The 18,577-nt window shown below is 54.8% G+C and overlaps 1 protein-coding gene across 12 annotated transcripts in view; it reads right to left on the bottom strand.

Annotated features, from left to right (window-relative positions):
- Positions 1–16,990, bottom strand: part of ABLIM3 (actin binding LIM protein family member 3) — a 51,447-nt gene extending 34,457 nt beyond the window's left edge. For 6 of the 12 annotated variants that reach the window (XM_030504088.1, XM_030504091.1, XM_030504094.1 and 3 more), the window contains exon 1: positions 8,326–8,410. In XM_030504088.1, the coding sequence (XP_030359948.1) occupies positions 8,326–8,344 (19 nt within the window). In that variant the 5' untranslated portion in view covers positions 8,345–8,410. Of the gene's footprint in view, positions 1–8,325; positions 8,415–16,453 lie in introns of those variants that run through there. The other 6 variants (XR_003994114.1, XR_003994115.1, XM_030504092.1 and 3 more) reach the window with 4 other exon arrangements.
- Positions 16,991–18,577: the final 1,587 nt, after the last annotated feature.

Here is an 18,577-nt window from a genome sequence, read left to right as displayed (position 1 = left end):
TCATATAGACCACCCCACAGCAGGTCCCTGCAGCCGAGCACCACGCAGCACAGAGGGTGTTTACTGCTTTTCTTAATCTACTGTGATCCCTGCTTTAATTCTGTTAAAGGTACCAAATGTAACCTTTAAGTGGTCTTAAAAAGATTGTGCTCACACAATCTGGTTATGTACGAGTGGCAGAGGGGAACACAGCAGGCACCACGGCTGTGCAGGTGGTGGGGTGCTGTGGGGGCCAGCACCGTGCCAGGGAGCCCCATGGCCACCAACAGGTTAGAGGCACCACAAGCACTGTAGGACAGGTAGTCATTGATCCACGGGCTCCTCAGCATGGTGCTAGAAGACACCATGCCACCAGCCCCTTGCTGCTTGTGATAGGCTCACCGATCCCATCCTTAGTGCCTATAGTTAGGGTGAAACCCCATGGGATACAGCATCTTGTACAAGCTATGAAGAACGCAACCCCTTGGCACTGCAAGGGTCAACAGAAAGATATCCCAGAGGGGATGCTCCCCTACCAGCAGCACCCCTGAGCATGGTGATGGGGAGCCAGGCAACTGCAGTGACAGCGCAGATGACCACATCTGAGGCTCTGAGCCACCTAGCAAAGGTGAAGGGTGGGTTGAGAGGGAGGAAACTCTCTCTCTGCAACACAGGGATGCACTAAGGAGTCCCTGGGACAGAGCAGGATGGAGCAGCCACAGGTCACCCCTGGTGCAGAGCCATCCTGGGGCTCTTGGCAGCTGAAGCCTTGCCCGTGGCTGGCTCCTATCACATAGGTGTGCGCTCACACACGTATGCACAGCCAGTCGCCACCACAGCCTGGCTTTCCTGCTCCTCCACCAGCAGCTGCCATGGGCTTAGGTCCATCCCGCTGCCGTGGGAAAGGCAGATCCCACTCTGTGCTCTGCCACAGCACCTAGAGCTCCTGCACAGGCTGCTGAGGTGCTCACTCAAAGCTGTTACTGTTTAGCTTCTGCCATGTGTCGGTTTCAGTTGGATGGAAACTGAGTTTCGATATTAAAAGACAGCAGTTTTTGTTCTCCTTGCCATCTGTATGTTTGTGTATTTCCCCTACCACAATAATTAGCAGGCTGGGCTCCAGCCAGGCTCAGGAGGAGATCTTCATAGAGATGTCTTCCCAGCAATTCGAACAGCTTCATCGTTTCTTTTATGGCTCCCTTAGTGCAGTCCCCATCACCAAGATCATCACAGCCCAAGCTGACGCTGCCGGCACAGGCAGCAGGAATGGGGATGCTGCACCCCTAAGAACATCAGTCCCTGTAGCTGTGGGCTCAGCACCCAAGCAGTGCATGTGAGGAATGAAAGCCCACACCATGAAAGGCAGTTTACCACACTCCTCCCAGGTTCCCCAGCATGGACCCATGTCACCAGCACCTCCAGAGCCCTGCCACAATAAGCCCAGCCCTCCCTGGGGTGCACACCATTAGTGTGGTCCCTACAACACACAGAGCTGGACTCAGCCAGCCACCTCCTCCCTGCACATCCCCGCTTCTTCCCCCTCTGACCCATCTGTCAGCACCAAGGCTTGAAGTCCCTGCTGCTGGCCCAAAGGTGATCAGGACCCAACCAAGCCCAACACAACCTCAGCTCCCATGACAGGCCAGCACTGTTGAAAGCCTCTGCATGGGTTTCAGCAACCGCATCTCTCCTCCCTGCCCCTCCATGAGCACACCCGTGCTCATGTGCCTTGGGCAAGCCGGGTTGCTCCTGCTGCAGTCTCCTATGGTTGCTTCTGCTGCCCTCACAGAATCATTATGGTTGGAAGGGACCTCTGGAGATCATCTTGTCCAAACCCCGGCCACTTAGGCCAGGTTACACAGGATCGCATCCAGTGCATCACTGCAAACCCCAGCACAAACAGCCAGGGCAGGACCATGCAACAGTGATGTTTGCAAAGCACTTGTGTTTGAGCAGCTCTGGCAGCAGGAAGCTGGGATGTACTGGGATCTCCATGGGGGACCACAGGAGAGGAGTGTTGCTGTTACTGCTCCGCCTTGGCAAACCACACTCTGGTTTCAGGCTGTCTGATAAACAGACTTCAGCTTGTACATACATAGACATCTGCCTGAGGCAAACAGCAGGACAGAAATGTACAAGCAAATTTGGCAACTTTATGTGAATTAAATGTGCATTTAATCAAGATTTATGGGGGGGCTGCAACAGCAATTGATTATCAAAATCAGATTATTTATGGGGGTTTAGCAACTATACAGGAGATTAATGTTGTTTCCAGAGTAAATCCTCAGTAAATATATGTTTCCCCAGTAATCAGCTAATAACATGTCATCCTAATTATCTCATGAAAGGGGCACAGCAGCTCTGACAAATACTGAAGAGATAACACTGTTGTCTGCAAATCAGCACCAGAAGGCCACAAGCCACACTCTGCCTCCAAACCATGCTCCACTTGCGTTGTCCAACACCAGACCACGGCCAGGGAATGCCTTCAAGTCCCAACTACCTACCTTAGTCCTGGGCAAAGACTGGATCTGGGAATCCAGATAGCGCTTTGCCCAAAGACACAGTGAGGTTTGCACCCCCTAGCCCTGAGCCTGGCCAAGGCAAGGTCAAGTCACAACAAGCACTTGCATGGTTACAGGTGATGATACCAAGAGAAGAAGTAGCACAGCTCCTAGGATGGAAAAATGTGCATCTTTCCTCTTGTTCCTGGGAACAAGCCCATGTCCTGCAATGGGGAACAGCTCATATTTATACAATCTCATATTGCTCTGCTGGCAGGTTGTGGTGCCCATTAAACCCAAAGGGACTGCTTGTGCTGCAGCAGCTCCTCTGTTTTCCTTAAGTAGCACTTGCACACTAAAAAAAAAAACAACAACATTTATTGAAGATTAACAATTCTGGCAGCAAGAGGAGAATGAAGCTGTGCCATGCAGCCAGCCCTGCCAGCTCCCCTCACAGCCCCCTGCACAAGGTGCTGCACAGCCCCATCCTGACCTGGCAAGGGCCACCCCATGCCCAAATCTATCATCTTCCCAGACACCAGGATGTATCACAAGGACGGCCCCCAGGGACCCTCATCCCTGGGAGGAGGTGGCAGCTGGCCCTCTCTGACCATGGCCAGGGCAAGCACAGGACCACTACTCCGGGATGCAGAGATGCTCTGGCAGTCACTATGGCAACCCTGGTACACAGCGGGGTGAACAAAGCTGACAGAGAAACAGAGAAAAAGGAAAGGGGAGGGGGGGGACAAAAAAAGAAGGGAAACAGTTTAAAGTCATGGGGCAATAGCTGGGTGCAGGAAGGAGCAATGGGATAGGGAAAGGTGTGTTATGGAAGAGAGCTGCCTTGAGGTTGCCGACCTTGGGACAACCTTCAGCAAGGTGACCCAGGGTGTGCAGTGAGTGCACCACTGAGATGCTGTCTGTTGGCACTGCTGTGACAGTCCCAGCAAAGGTCCCTCCAGGACATGGTGGGCCACCTCCATGGCTGGTTGTGAAAGGAGCCTGGAGGCAGCAGGGACACTTTGTGACATGGCTTGGGGCTCACCTGAACCCCTGACCCACGGTCAGAGTAGGAGGCAGAGATGCAACTATGAATACAGTCTCATAAGCCCTTGTACTGCAAGAACACGAGCTGCATCCACAGCCAAAGCATGCTCCATTCTCGCTTCTCTGTCCCACTTCATTAAGGCAGAGAATTGAAAAACAGACATCAGGGTTTGGGTCAGAAAACAGCAACTACAGCCTCTCTCAGCTGGAATGGAAAAATAACATCCCACTTTGGCTGTTTTTTCTAATGAAATAACAAATCCTTAGAGGGAAGCTCCCCCCTGCTGAGTCGCCCTCGCGATAGCTGAACAGTAAACACAGAACCAGCCTCCTGCAGCAGATAGAGTGCTGGGGTGGTGCCTCAGCCCACTGGTCATGAGGATGAGAGCAGGGTACATGGGGAGCAGGGGGTGGTCAGCAGGGCTGGCTGTACATGGGAGCCTGATGGGAACAGGAGGAAAACAGAAAATTCCTGGGAAAAGCTCAGCCATTTTGGCAAAGAGAAGGTGAGAGGAACCACAAGGTAATTAGCACGGATGCTACAGGAGGAGCTGGAGCAGGGCAGCAGGCGATGCGCACCTGAAAGCTGCTGTTGTGAGAGAGGACTCCTGTCCCCACTGCAGCACGGGCAGGCAAAAGCACACCCCTGCACTAGCGCTCACACAGCACAACACTCTCAGGGAGCTTAATCATCTCCCCAACCACATCCTGAGCCTGGGCTGGAAGAACATGGGTCACCCCAGCAATGGGCCAGCAAGCGCCAAGCAGGGCTTGGTGCTGAGCAAGGACAAACCAGGCTGGGGACAGTAGGGGATATGGCAGAATGAGGCACATCTAGAACAATAAACTCATGAGCATACGAGGGGCTTGGGCACAGATGTAATCCTGTCCCCTCCTCCTCCCCGCACTGCTCTGCTCAGCTCCTGCGTACACCCAGAAACCCCACTTCAAACGGAGGGGCTGCCAGCACAGGAAGCGGCAGGCAGGCAGACATGGCTGTCTCCTGCTAAAAGCCTTTGGTGCCAGGGGAAGAACAGCCTTCAGCCATCAGGCTGGAGGCAAACAGCCAAGCCCTGGCATCACGTCCTGCTGCCCAGCAGCCCTGTGCTCCTGACATGGGCCAGCCATAGAGATTCAACCCTCCCTCCCAGACAGGGTGGGTTTCGCCCTCCCCATCCCACCTCTCTGCTATATATACACACGTAAATAAATCCGTCTGTGTACAGTAAGCACCACAGATCCTCTTAACCTTCCACGCTCTCCACTCTGGAGTCAGGGCTAAGCGCTGCTGCCCTGTGCTGTAGGCACAGGAACTGGGGCATTCTCCACTAACAAACCCATTCGTGCAGCAAAACTCACCCGTGTCGAGGTCACAGCTCCTTTCCCACTGACATGTCCCTCCCAGGCTGAAGTGACGGTCTGTACCCAACAGCCTCCGAAAGCCACATCTCCCAGCTCCTCATTAGCGACAATTAATGGGCAATCAACAGGCCCAGCAGAGCTGGCACCTTCCAGGGAACAAGTCCCCTTTCAACAGGGAAAATGAACATGTGCTTTGTTGCGCACGCTTTTAGCTTAAAGGAGCCAAAACCTGCCTGCCAAGGAAAGGAATTAAGTCCCAAACCGGACCCTTTGCGCCACCTTTGACCAGCCAAGCAGGGACCGAGGGCTGGGGCAGCCGCGGATGGCCTCTGTTGGCAAGCACTTGCTTTGCCACATGCCTCAGGATGCTCCCACAGCAGCCCAGCAAAGGGCAGGCAAAGCAGGAGCAGGGACTGGGGGTACCCCCTGCCTTGGGGAGGGTCCCAGGCACTCACCAGCTCCTCCAAAAGTTATTTCAACCAATGAGAAACTTCTCAGAGTCAGAAGAAGCCAACGAGAGCAAAAGGCACCTCTTCACCTTCCCCAGGTGAGGGGTTTGGCAAAGGGGGTGGGTAGAGGCCTCAGCACGCACAGAGGGTGGCTGGGCTTGGACTCTTTAATGCTACAGCATTAAAGAAAGCTGTAGGCTTGAGACATACAGCAAGATCAGCACATTATGAGTGGCAGCCCTTTGCAAGAGGCCAGCGCAAGGACCAGGCAGCACATGCTCCCCAGCTTCACTATTCCCCAGCCTGGAGCTGGGCAGGGCTAACTCATCCCCAGCTTCTGCTTCCCTGGGTATTTGCCTAGCTGATAAGGAAGGGAAAAAAAAAAGACAAGCAAGAGGGAGACAGCCTGGATGTGACAGGCTGGCAAGTCTGACAGAGGAGTCTTGTTAGCAGTGCTGTTTCCCTGCAGTTCGAGCAGGGGCAAAGCCAAGGAATGCTTCCCAGCAGCCTGCACCAAACGAGCCTGGCTGCACCGAGCTTTCAGCTGCTATGGCAGAGCAGGGGTGGGCAGCAGCAGTGAGGGGTCCAGGAGGACAGACAACAGCAGCACTGACTGCATCCCCCAGGATAGGAAACTGCCGCTGTCCCTCCAGCCACCTTTCCTCCAGCACAAGGGGTGCATATGACCCTGCACGGTGCCTATCAGGGGCTGAGACTGGGGTGTTTCACCCTGGGTCTGCAATGCCCTAATGACAGCACATCATGCCTTGTGCCACTTGGGACCTCTGGGCCAGCTCGGGTGCAAGCCTGCAGCTCAGCTGGGAATCAGGGATGTGGGGATCAGCAACAGCCACAGCAGACCTCCACCAGCTCTCCAGGGGAAGGAGTGAAGAATCTGGCAGATCTCTAAGCTGACTAAGAGCTCTGAGTGCCCAGTGGCTCTGCTGTACCAAGCACAAGCCAAAGCAATTAGCATTTCTTGGAGATACTCTGTGTAATCTTCCCTGAGTGATGGGGAGAGCTGCCACAAGCACAGGGGAGGGCCTGGAGCCACTTCCCAGGACCAGGGAGAAGCTGCACTGGCAGTGACACAAGGCAGAGCAGGGCTGTCCTGCTGAAGGGACCTGCTGCCAGCAGCCCTGGTACCACTGCTCCAGCCTGGTGCTGGGGAACTGCACCCTCATCCAGCCACAGCCCCCCCATCACCACAACTAGATCCTGCCTCCGGGCGCTGCAAACTTGTCAGGCAGCAGGAAGCCAGAAGACAGAGGAGAGAGGCAGCTCTCAGCATCCTTCTTGGAGCACAGCCCAGGTGGGAAAGGCCACCTTGGGAAAAGCCAGGGCCAGGACCAACCTCATCCATCAGCTCCCAGGCAAGGCTGTCAGCTGGAGCCTCGAGGCAGGAATGGAGCACAGATGAGCCTGGAGCTGTTTGGGGAATCACGCAAGAGCAGCAGCAGCCAGCCTAGCCCAGGCATCCAAGAGTCAGGGATTATTTTTAACAGCTACTTGTAGAACACAGCGAGCGCCCACAGGAGAGACAGCCTGAGCTGATGCTCACCCCATCCCTCTCCCCACACGTGCAAGGAGCGTATCTCACAGCCAGGCTTTTTATAGGGTTTCCCAATCCCACTGGGCATGCAGCTCAGTATGACCACACCACCCCCTCCCTCAACAATCACTCACATGCCATTCACTAAAGTCTTTCCATTCCCTCTCGGGCTGTTTCCTCTCTTCTCCTTATTATGGATCCACCTACCTATCCATCTTCTCATTCCCTTTCCCTCTGTGGCTATTTTTAAAATGCCATAAAAGCTTTCAACTGGTAGCATCCTCAGGGATGCGAGGGATTTTATATGTAACCCATCACAAGCAGTCATCACCACATAACTCACCACGCAGGCAGTGACTTTCCTTTTCTCAGAAGCAGAGGAGGGGAGAACATCCACGTTCGGTCCCTCAGCTCCCCCTCGCCAGCACTGCCAGGCACCTCCTGCCCCAAAGGGGAAGGATCAGGTCCAACCCACTCCTCTCCCAAGGTGGCAACTGGGACAGATGGTGGGACAACAGTGCAAGTCCTCCCAAGTAGTATCTGGGGGTGTATGAAGGGATGGGTTTGCTCACTGAATAAAAGGCTGTGAGCTGGGCATCATCCACCTTTGTGCCTTAGCATCTGCTGCCAGATGAAGGAGGGCTTCCTTGCTGAGAAGATGGCTGTGTTTCTCTTTGTACTCCCATGCTCATGCAAGCTGCTATACTGCTTGTCTCCCACGCTGGTTGATGGTCAAGAGATGGGGGATATGTTGGTGCTGCCAGCAAAGCTCCCTCCAAAGGCACAGCTTACCCCAAGAACTGCATCTCTGCCAACAGCCTGAATATATAGAGGACCATGGTTTTCTTGATCAACCCCAACCTCCAGCCCTGCTTGGATGGAGTGAAGCAGCACTCAAGGACCGCACAGGCACTGCATCAGCATCACAAACCCCACTTTTCTCTCCCTGACCTGGTTATTCCCTATGGAACAGCTGCTTTCCCTTTCCCTCCCAAAGCTCTGCCCAGACACTGACACACATACCAAAGACACCTCCTTGCCCTGCCCCATCCATGCCACCGGCACCCGGGCACAGCTTGGCCGGAGCCGAGGGCAGGCTGCTAAGTCCCCACCGCAGGAGGAAGGTTTCCCATACAAGCTGTGTCACTGCCGCTGCCAGCGAGGTGCGGGCACGCTTGACCCAGCCGCAGGACGCCAGCCCCGGCGGCTGCCAGACAGGATTAGGCTGTGCATAACCTGAGAGGTGTCCCGTGGTGTGCTAATGCGATGACAAGCTCCGTGTCACCGGCGGGAGCCCTCCTGACCAAGTGTGAGGTGTGCCTGCAACAGAGGCAGGTCTGCGGGAGCCCGGACGTGGTCACATCGCTCCCAGACGATGCTTGGGTGACGCGGCTATTTATAGCAGGAGGAGGTTAGAGAGAGCTCATCTTACCTTCCTCCACCTTCTTCATCCTCCGAGCACTGGGAGCTGATGCAGCGGGTGCCGAGGGGGCAGCGGGGCGACGGGGAAGGACACCCTACAGCCCCCGGCACAGCCGAGGCGGAGGGAGGGGTTTGCAGGGACCAGCGCTGAGCCGTGATCTGAGCGCAGATGAGGGAGCCGGGGAAGCCTGTGCTCTATCACACTCTGAGGACTGCCGGCGATACGAGCTGAGAGAGGGAAAATCCGGAGCAGAGCTGCCTGCTCGGATGGCAGGAGAAGCCGACACTGAGCTGCACTACACGCTGCCTGCCCAGTGCTGCCTGGACCTGGCTGCCACAGCCCCACATGGGCTGCATTTGAGCTGGGTGCTGATAGCGAGTGGGGTCTGCACCACCTCCAGAGGGGCTCTGGAACCTCCGCCTGCCCCAGCCCTCATTTCTTCAGGCTGGGCAAGTAGAGCCTTTCCATGCCTGTGCTGTACTCAGCACCTGACCATTGATCTCCAGCTCACAGGGCAAGCACAAACCATAGGGAGCTGCTGCAGGTCCTTCCTGGCATCCCACAGACCTGTTTGCTCATGTAGCTGCACACAGGCACCCTGGCTGACGCAGACCTTGCAGCCACGCTGAGAAAGCCACTCACCACCCAGCCGGGCACCACTGTGGCCAAGCCAGCCAGAGGTATTTTACTGGGGAAGAGCACGCTGATTCAGAGCAGCAGGAGACAGGCAGGGCAGCAGCAGCCGACAGACAAGTCCTGATCCAGCCCTGCCTCATGGCCCAGGCAAGGAAGCCCCTTCCTTTGAAGAGGGGCTACTAGGGGAGGCAGCTCACACAGCTTGGATGGGCTGCAGCTCCTGACGTGCAGTAGAAATGGGTTTCACACACAGCTTCCTTCCCTCTTCCTGCTCCTCTGAGGATTTCAGGAGGGAAAGTCCTTCATTAGGAGTGAAACACTGGGATGCTCCCTGCCTCCACTGAGAATCCAGGCTGGGGAGCAGCCGTGACTGGGAGATCCCCACTACACTGCCCAGCATGTCCCAGCGAGTGCTGCTGAGCTATGGAACCATCCGGTCCCCAGCTGCTTTAAAACTAGCTCCATAAGCAAGTACCCCTGCGCTGGGCAGTGCTCCCTGGGACACCGCAGTGTGAAGGGGTATCAGGGGGATGGATGCCAGGAGAAAAGCAGCAAGATCCTCAGGGTCAGGTAGTACAAAACACAGATGCTGGGAAGGACAGGCAGGGCCTTGCAATGTGTCTTCATGAATGAGATGCTGCAAGTGTGTTTGTGAGGGGTGCTGAACTGCAGAGCCTGGCACGTGCACTTTGGGAGCATACACTTTGAGTCCTGGTCTAGGTCTCCTCCAGCCTGGCTGCATGTACCTGGAAAAGAGTCATGTAATTCACTACTGTGAGAACAGGCCAAACCATGGAACTTCAATTCAGATTGCAACGGACTGAAGTTGGGCTGAGGAAGGGCTCCAGGGTTGGAATTGCACCAGAAAAGCCTTTCTTGTCCCACAGCAGTGCAGTGTTCTCCAAAACATGCCACTTGTTGCCAAGTAAGAGCACTGAAGCCAACAGGATGGCTTCAAACCCTCAAGCGCATGCTCCCCTCTTAGGCTGTCCTGTTCCTTAGAGAAACCTTCCTCTCAAGGACTTTCACAGTCATCCAAGTCTCAAAACCAAGATGATTCAAAATGAAAGTGGAGTAAAACATCCATGAAGTGAAAAACAAGTGATGCTTAGGGCTCAGAGGACCTTGCCAGGTTAGAAAGGGTAAGAAGAAAGGAAGGTCAGACAAGCTGCATAAAGAAGCCATAGCACCAGCTCCTTTTTTGCTTCAGATCTCTGCCCCAGGCAGTGAAGAAAGCGCATCAACTCCTGGGCCAGGGCTTATGGCTGATACTAATAAAGCATTCAGAAGACTACACCCAAACTTAAAAATGCAGGTATAAACTATGGCCTATCAAAAACCCAACCCACCATCAAATAAGTGGTAACTGTGCACAGTTTGCTGGCACACTAGATCAGTTTGGTCCTGTTAAGCTTCAGATACCCCTTTTCTAAGCAAGGCATGTCCATCAGGGCTGTGCATCAGTGCACTCAAGCTCTTCTATTTTCCCAGTGATTTCCTGAGCCTACAGATGCAAGCGGCAGAGATGCTGGACACAGGAGGACTTTGGATAGCTCAGTGTCCTCCAAGCAAGAATCACCTGCCTATCTTGCCATGCTTGCCCCGAGCTGCTCACAAGCAAACTTCCTGGGTCTGAAACATCTGAACTTGAGCTCTGCCTTCCCTACAGCTCCTGTGGTCACTCCTAGCCCTCTTTCATCCTGCAAAGCTCTCTCCTTCCCCCATCGCTCTCCAGCTGAGTCCTCACCATCACCAGTCTACCCCCAGGATGCTTCCTGGAGATGGTGCAGTGCTCACAACTGAGAAGCGCTGATGTATTTGGTCTAAAAATATATAATTAGATGTTCCAACCACTTCATTACGGCACCATCATGATCGGACTGCAGGGTCTGGCAGGAACTTGGTAGGTTTGCCTTCAACTGCTTCTCAGCTTTGCAGAAAGCAAAGGCAGCACCACACTGACTCCTTGCTGATAACAGGACAGTCTGTCATCAGCCCAGCCTGCTGGCAATCACAAATACCATTATCTGGCTAAAGTGATCATCACTTTGTCATTAGAAAACTTGCTATTTTATAAGAGCATGGTAGGCCCTTGAATTAATTCAATTGCTTCAACTGACCTTACAGCATGCACTTCATTGGCCTGCAGTGACACTTACCATGGCTTCTGCTCTTCAAAGGGCAAGCTGCCAAGATAGATGGTTTGCAGGAGGGCCTGAACAGAGCTTGGTGAAAGGACAGAGTCCATCCACCCACCCCAGGACAGAGAGAAGCTGCCTCGGCTCTGAATTTTCTGACAAAGTGAATGCAATGGATGGTTATCCCTCTGCTAGGCTGCCCGGGAGAACAGAGGGGACTACTTCTATCAGTGGTTTGTGGCAGCAGAGTCAGGTCTGGATGTCAACTGAGAGAACCAAGATGTGTGTGGAAAGCCTGGAGTTCCCCTTGGTGCCCAAATCCTGCAGAACACAGTGCTAGAGCCCTCCTTGGAGAAGCATGGACAGTAAGTAATGCTTATGGTTGGGTTTGGAGAGGACACACCAGGAAGGTAGCTTTTAATACCTTGCAAGCTGTCTTGTATCTGTGTCCCTCCTCTCTTCTCTGTCCCACCGCACCCACACCTTGAATTGAGTCTACTTCAGCCTTTCTGAAAGCTCTCCTCCTTCTACAAGCCTCCTCCATGAGGAGCTGCCATAGAAGAGCTCTACTTGGAGACCTGCCTCTTTCCCCACTGCATGTGAAGAGCCTGTCCAGCAGCAATCAGGGGAGCAGGGGTGAGGAACATGAGGGCTTATCCAGAGCCTTCCTCAAACCCTCAGGGACCAGGCAGCAGCACCACAGCCATAGTCAGCATCTCACTCTGCTGGGTCCTCCCTCACTGTAGAAGCACTTTGTCCTCCATTCACCACATGCCTGTGGCAGCCTGAGCATTGCAAAGACAAAACAGGAACCAGTGTTGACCAGGAACCACAAGCACCATGACTGTAAAGGCTCATCTGTACCATAACCCCCCCAGGCCTGGTGTCACCCCACAAGAACTAGAGCCTCCTCACAGGGAAGACCATACCACCGCTCATCACACCAAAAGGCTGATCCCTTTGGGTTCACTACACTTCTGAACACAGGAGAAAAAACACCATGACCTCCTCAGCAGGTCCTACCCCACTGAGTGAATCACTCTGCCTGGTGCAGAGCAGAGCTGGAGCTCCCAGAGATGTGCAGCACCATGTGATTCCTCTTTAATTACACAGGGACTTAATAGAGTTTGCTGGTAAACACCTTGTAACCACATGTGCCTAGAGATTACTGGGTAATTATGCTTAGTGGATCACCACGTAAGAGGGAGCATGATTTAGGAATGAAAAACAACCAAGCAAACATGCTGCATTCATCAGTATCTGTCACGATGTTTTCCTGCTCAAATGCTTAACTGGCCAGCCTTTCCTCATGTCTCCTTCCTCATCTTTTTGTGACTAGGGGAGCCTTAGAGCAGGAATTTGAGAGGTTCAGGGGTTGGGATGGTCTGGGGCAACTTTCCACTTCACATATCAAATCCTCTGCAAGAGCTCTCCATGCTCTAACAGGCTGTCAGTTGCTCAGAGGGAAGAGGATGTGGGATACATGGCACTGGTTCCCCCACCTTGAATGAGCTGGCCATGGGGACAGATTCTGGTCTCCCTCTTCAGAGTGCATGCTGGAGACAGAAAGGAGTCTGGAAGAGCTCCAGTTCGTAAACCAGTTTCAATCACCCATTGCAACACTGATCCAGAGCCTGCCAAACCTGGTTTTACTCAGGAGTTGTGCATGTCTTTGCTCAGACCAGGGTGGCCCATAACAACCAGGAGCACCTTACTCCTGATACGACCCATGCCAAGACTTCCAATAGCATCCCCTCCCACCCCAGCAGAGCTGGACAAGAAGAGACTCTATGCAAATGCCAGTTCCCATGGCCCCTGCTCACAGATTGTACTCACTGCATGGACCTGCAGCACCCAAACCTGACGGTTACCTTCAAAACAGCAGAAGGAATTATTCACACCCATTTCAGAGAGTCTTAAACCCTTGTGGCAGATGACGGCTTCAACCCTTTCCCTTTTAATGAGCACAAACAACAGTACTGGTCATGTTAAATTCCCTGCACCAGACCAGTCTGAAGGAGAGGATGAGCACAGAACATAGGAGATTTCAGGGGACGATACTAAGAGGTGTTCTCTTGTGCAAGGGTTTCTGCTACAGAATCCAGCTTCAATGGAAATGCAGAGCAGCACTGATTGACCTGTTTATGAAGGTATGAATCCATTTGCAACCAATTAGCAGTTCTTAGCAGAGTGGGAGGTATAAATACCATCACTAATGCAAACATCAACACTGTGCCCTCCAAATGTTCGCTGCACACCTGTGAGCACAGGAGGAGAAGCCACCTTCCTGGCCAGCACAACCCTTGCACCCTCAGGGCTACCTAGTCTCATCTGCAGCCTCAGGATATGAGTTTACACTCAAGATCAAAGGCCTTTTCCTCTTCACCTTAAAAGCACATTTCCATATGGTTTTGCCTTCCTGCATCATGGAGAGATGACAACATGGGGCCTCCAAGCCTGGGACCCATAGCAGGGTGAAAAGCAAACCTCTGTCCCCCCAGCAAGGGCTGGCAAGACTCCTGTGTGCTGTGCATGAAGCATCTCCAGAGATAGATCTATAAAGCCCAGCAAATCCTGCACAGAGCTCCCCGGAGGCCTCACAGATAGTTTTGCACAACAGCATGGCTTGAGGCCAGCCATGGCCCTCAGCCCCAGGTTTCCTGCCTCACGTCAGCCCCAGATGGGATAGGAGTGTTATCTAAATGCACCAAGTGAAATGGAAAGGAGCAGTGGGAATTCACAGATCAGATGGTGGCATTTCATCCTCAGCTGCGCATCTCTGATTTGTCAGCCCCAAAATCCTGCTCCTGCAGCCATAGATACACCTGTGCATCATCAGCCCATGCACAATCTGGCTTCATCATCCCTCTTTCTGCATCTCCCTCTGTCCTCCCACCTGCACAGGTAGGGTCCTGTGTACCAGGAGACCAGACCAGGGGGTTGGAGTGCAGGGTCGCTGCTGGCTGGATCCCACCACATCTGAGCCATTGGTCACTGCAGGGAATGGGCAAAAAACAGAGCAAAAATCAGTGCCCAGAGCAGCAGAGCTGGCCATGCCTGGGAGGCAGAGCCGCAAGCAGGGCAGCCTCTGACCAACAAGTGGCACCGAGCTCCCCTGAGCCACTGCCCACTACCAGAGGGATGCAAAAAACATTGCTGGTCACTGCCAGGTAGCATCAGCAGAGTGAAATAGAAATGGTACAGATGGCAACGGCATAAGGCTCCTGAGCCCATTTTTTGCCTCCCAGGCACACAGACCTGAGGGATACAGGCTGGGTAAGGATTTGCAGAGCTGGGTGAGGCAGCAGCAAGGAAACAGCTCTTGGCAAGATTCACACCAGTCACAGAACATGCTGATGGGAGAGATGGCACCCCATGCCTTGTTCACAGAACCAGCTAGGAGAAGATCGTGCCATTGCTAAGAACAGACGTGAGCCAGCATTTGGGTACAGCAAGCCCTGGCTTGAACCCCTCAGCTACTGGGAAAAGGTCTGGAAGCACAACACAGCAGGGGCCACTGCCTTCCAGGGTTTGCACAGCCCTCCTACCACCTGTGGCCCCAAAGGGATCATATGCAACCCATAAGCAATCAACCCACAGCACAGGAAATGGTCAGCAGACATTACAGAGTCCCCAAACCTTTACTAAAGCACGTGGCTACTCAGAAGTAATGGCAATATTTAGGCAAAGATGGCAAAGCCATCCAGAGGGCTGGGCAAGAGCCATGGTGGCACCAAATCCAGAAGCTGAGGCACAGCAGAGTGATGTGCCCAGGGCCACAGAGCAAGGCAGTGGCAGGAGCAGAAATACCTCCCAAGAGACACCCAGCCCTGTGCTCGCTGCCTACCCGGTGGCCTCCTCCTGTGAGTCATGTCAGAGCAACAGGCAGGCAGCATATTTGGGTTTGCTGGCACCTCTCTGCATGTGGGGGAGGACCCAGTGAAGGAGCTCTGCTGCACAATCAGATAGTTATAACACACCAGTGCCATAAACAGCCCTTATCACTATCAGCAGCCAAGCTGGCTATTAAGTCTGGAAAGGAATCCCAAAAGGAACCAACACACATTTGTTAAAATTGGCTTAGAGGAAGCTTAACAGTCCCACCTGACCATTGTGGTCACTGACCCCAGTGAGCACATCCCAGCCCTGCACACCGGACCAGAGCTCACTGCCCAGAGAGGCAGAGGAGCACCCTTTGTTAACAGCACCCAGTAGGCTCAGAATCAGTCCCTATTGTTCCCTACCCAGGCACCACCATCCCCCGGGATGGGGGCTTGCTCCTTGTCCCAGGCATGGCTCAAGCAGAGGGCACCTGGAAAGTTTTCTCGGCTCTGACACAGCCCAACAGAGCTGGAATCACCTGTTCTGTTGCCTTGCAGCATGCCAAGGCATTTTTCACGGTGTTTTGCTTGGGAACCACCCCAAGCCCTCGGATTGAGAAACCTCAACACACCAATGCAATGGAGAAGTCACTACTCCTGCTGCTCTCTGCCTGGGGGAGTCCTCCTGTCTTCATATAGCCTTTAGGACCCGAAGGAAGGGAGGACACCTTCCTCAGGCACATTATCCCAGGAGGACGACCCTCAGGTGGTCACCAGCATTGACACCTTTAGCTGGGGGCTCGCTGCTTTTAAAGGAATGGATCTAAGCTGTGCTAGCGCTGTCACACATCACATCAGCAAGGGGTAAGAAATTGACTGTGACTCGATCAAATCTGATCAATCTTTCCAGACTTTGTAACAAGGACACGAAACCAGAAGTAACCAGACTAGTACCAGGTGCCAGTTCCCATCTTACGCAGCACATTTCCAAGCTCTGCTTTAGGGATTCATGCATAGTGCATGAGTGCCTCTGTCCCTGTCTCACACAAAAGAAACACCCACATCCCCAGCTGCAGAAGGTACGTGTTTTTCAGTGCTGCACCTGCGCTCTGCTCAGGCCCTTGGTTTCTGGGTCTCTCCTTATCCTGCTCCTTCTCCCCCTCGGCTGTTCCCCCATGTCCATTTATATGTAGGCAGCAGCAGCATCAGCGAGCAAGCCTGCCGCCTGTCAGAGTGCTCCTGGCTCTCTCTCACCATGTTGCGTATCAACATTTTATTCCATGATCTGCCCTCCAAACCCCAGAAATACAAGCCAAGAAAAGTACTCAGCAGAGATAAGCACCACGGCTTTGCCCACATGAAAGAAGGGCCAGCAATGCCAGAGCCTGTCAGAAAGCAAAAACCAGGCAGGAAATAATAAAAATCCATCCCATTAAGGCTTGTCAACCCGGCTGTGACATTTTCTTTCCAATTCCTCCCAGCCAGACCAGTGCAAATATCAGCCCCATTCCCGCAGCCAAGGCAAGGGAATGCCGTACTTACTGCTAGTGCTCATCTTGCTGGTCCCTCCTCTGCCCTTCTCATTCAACAAAGGGGGCAAAGATGCTCTTTAAATCCTCTTTTTTCTTCCGCGCCCCCGTCAGCGGGAGGAGGCTGCTTCTCTTTCCCAGCAGGAATACCTCTGTGCGATCCGCCGGCTAACGCATCCCAGTGCAGCCCCGCCGCCCCGCACCGGCTCCCGCTCCCGAAGGGCAAGGTCAAGAGTGTCTGCGGCGGGGAGGGGGCGCGGCGGGACACCCGGGGCCGGCCCGGGGGATGGCCCCAGCGGAGTCCCGGTACCGCGGGCGAGGCACGGCCATGCACTGCGGAGCGCGGCGCGCCGCGGCTCTTATAGCGGGTGTGGAGCCGCGGCGGGGGACGCGCAGCGCCTCGGCCCGCCCCGCCCCGCCGGCTCAGCCCAAGGACGGCCGAACCGGGCGGGGCAGCGCCGAGCGGAACGGAGCCGAACGGAGCGGGGCAGCGGGGGGCGGCGGCCCGCACCCGAGGGAAGGCTGCGGGACGCGCCGCCCCGGCACCGCCGCCATCTGCTGGGCACCGCCTGCCCGCTCCCTGCCCGCTGCCCGCCTGCTGCCCTGCCCTGCCCACTCCCTGCCTGCAGCCCTGCCCGCTCCCTGCCTTCCCTGCCCGCTGCCCTGCCTACAGTCCTGCCTATAGTCCTGCCCTGTCCCCTCCCTGCCTGCCCTGCCCGCTGCCCTGCCCTGCCTGGTGATGCTCGCTGCCCACCCAGCGCTGGTGGGACGGCTGCAGTCCCGCCCTGCTCACCCTCCAGCTTGCCTGTGCTGGCCGAGCGTGCAAGGAAATGCTGTCCCAGGACGGAGGCGGGGTGTGTGTGTACAATTTCTGCTTGAAATCTGGATTTCCTCTCGTTGCACGGATGCCCTCCAGCAGCTGTCCAGGCTGGACACCCCTGCCTGTCCTGCAGCCTGCTGCCTGTCCCACGCTGGGAGCAGGTAGAGGGCTGTGGGTGCCCGTACAGCACCTGGCTGCAGGATGGAGAGGGGGCTCTTCCCCCCTGATCACTGAGCAGCTTTCTCTGCTGGCAGCACATCAGGGTTCCTGGAAGGGCTTCAAAGCCATTGCTCCTTTTTTTGTTTGTGAGACACTATTTATCAGAATAAAGCCTTACCCAGTGGAGCTGCTCCCGGGGTGCGAGGGGAGACGGGGCTGTGCCTGCTCTGCCCGGGAGGCCCGGGGAAGCTGTGCTGCGATTCAAAGAGGCGAGCTACAGCCTTGCCACTAATGAAAGGGGTTTTTCATGCAGCGTGACAGGCGCCGCATCTTTCCCACTCCTGGGGCTGGAATGCCGCTCTGAGAGGGCCCTTTGCTTTCCTTTTCCCTTGCTGTTTCATGTGTGGCAGCAGATGTTTGTGGTGACATGACACGACAGTTAGCAGGTCGTGTGAGCTACGCCTGTGCTGCCGGTGACGCAGCCAGCTCGCTGCAAGCCCTGCTGCCTGTCCCCTTCGGCGCTGTCCCCTCCCAGAGGCCTTGAGTGGGTGGGAAGAGGGGGGCCAGCAGTGGGGGGCCCTGCAGGGCTTGGGGGGAAAGCAGTGTTGCTTATACAGCATGGCAGGATTGCTTGGGCTGTCCCATAGAGCTGATCTGGGGCCTTTTATGAAGTTTCCCTGTGCCTGACAAGTGCCCGGGTGTCCTCTCCTCAAGGGGAGAGCGCAGGACCCCATCACCATGAGGTTCATGCCTACTGTACCAATAACGTCCATTTGGGGAGTCAATAAAGCAGGCACGATGTGAGCTGGTCCCCACGGTTCAGTGAGCTAATTAAGCTTCTTCCTCTGACCTGGTTTGCAAATCTTGTTAACTTGCTGCCTTCAGAACAACTTGAAATTGGGAGGCTGGGATGGCAGAGGGCTGCAGATGGGGTGCTCTGGTGAGCTCAGGGGGCACCAGTGCAGAACCTCTTCCCCTCCCGCATGGGTGATCCCAGCACCACGGAGCTGTGCCGTGGGGCAAGGGAGTGGGTGCTGCCAGTGAGGCAGGGCCTCACGTGCCCCCACTATGGAATATTTGGGTTTTGGCACTGGTGAGCTGACAGCAGGGACCTGTGACCCTCATCATCTCCCTGCCTCAGCCACGAGATCCCATGCA

Source organism: Strigops habroptila, chromosome 12 (genome assembly GCF_004027225.2).
Source record: "Strigops habroptila isolate Jane chromosome 12, bStrHab1.2.pri, whole genome shotgun sequence".
Taxonomy (NCBI): domain Eukaryota; kingdom Metazoa; phylum Chordata; class Aves; order Psittaciformes; family Psittacidae; genus Strigops; species Strigops habroptila.
The sequence above is the reverse complement of the archived record's forward strand: the minus strand, read 5'-3'. Positions and strand labels throughout refer to the sequence as shown.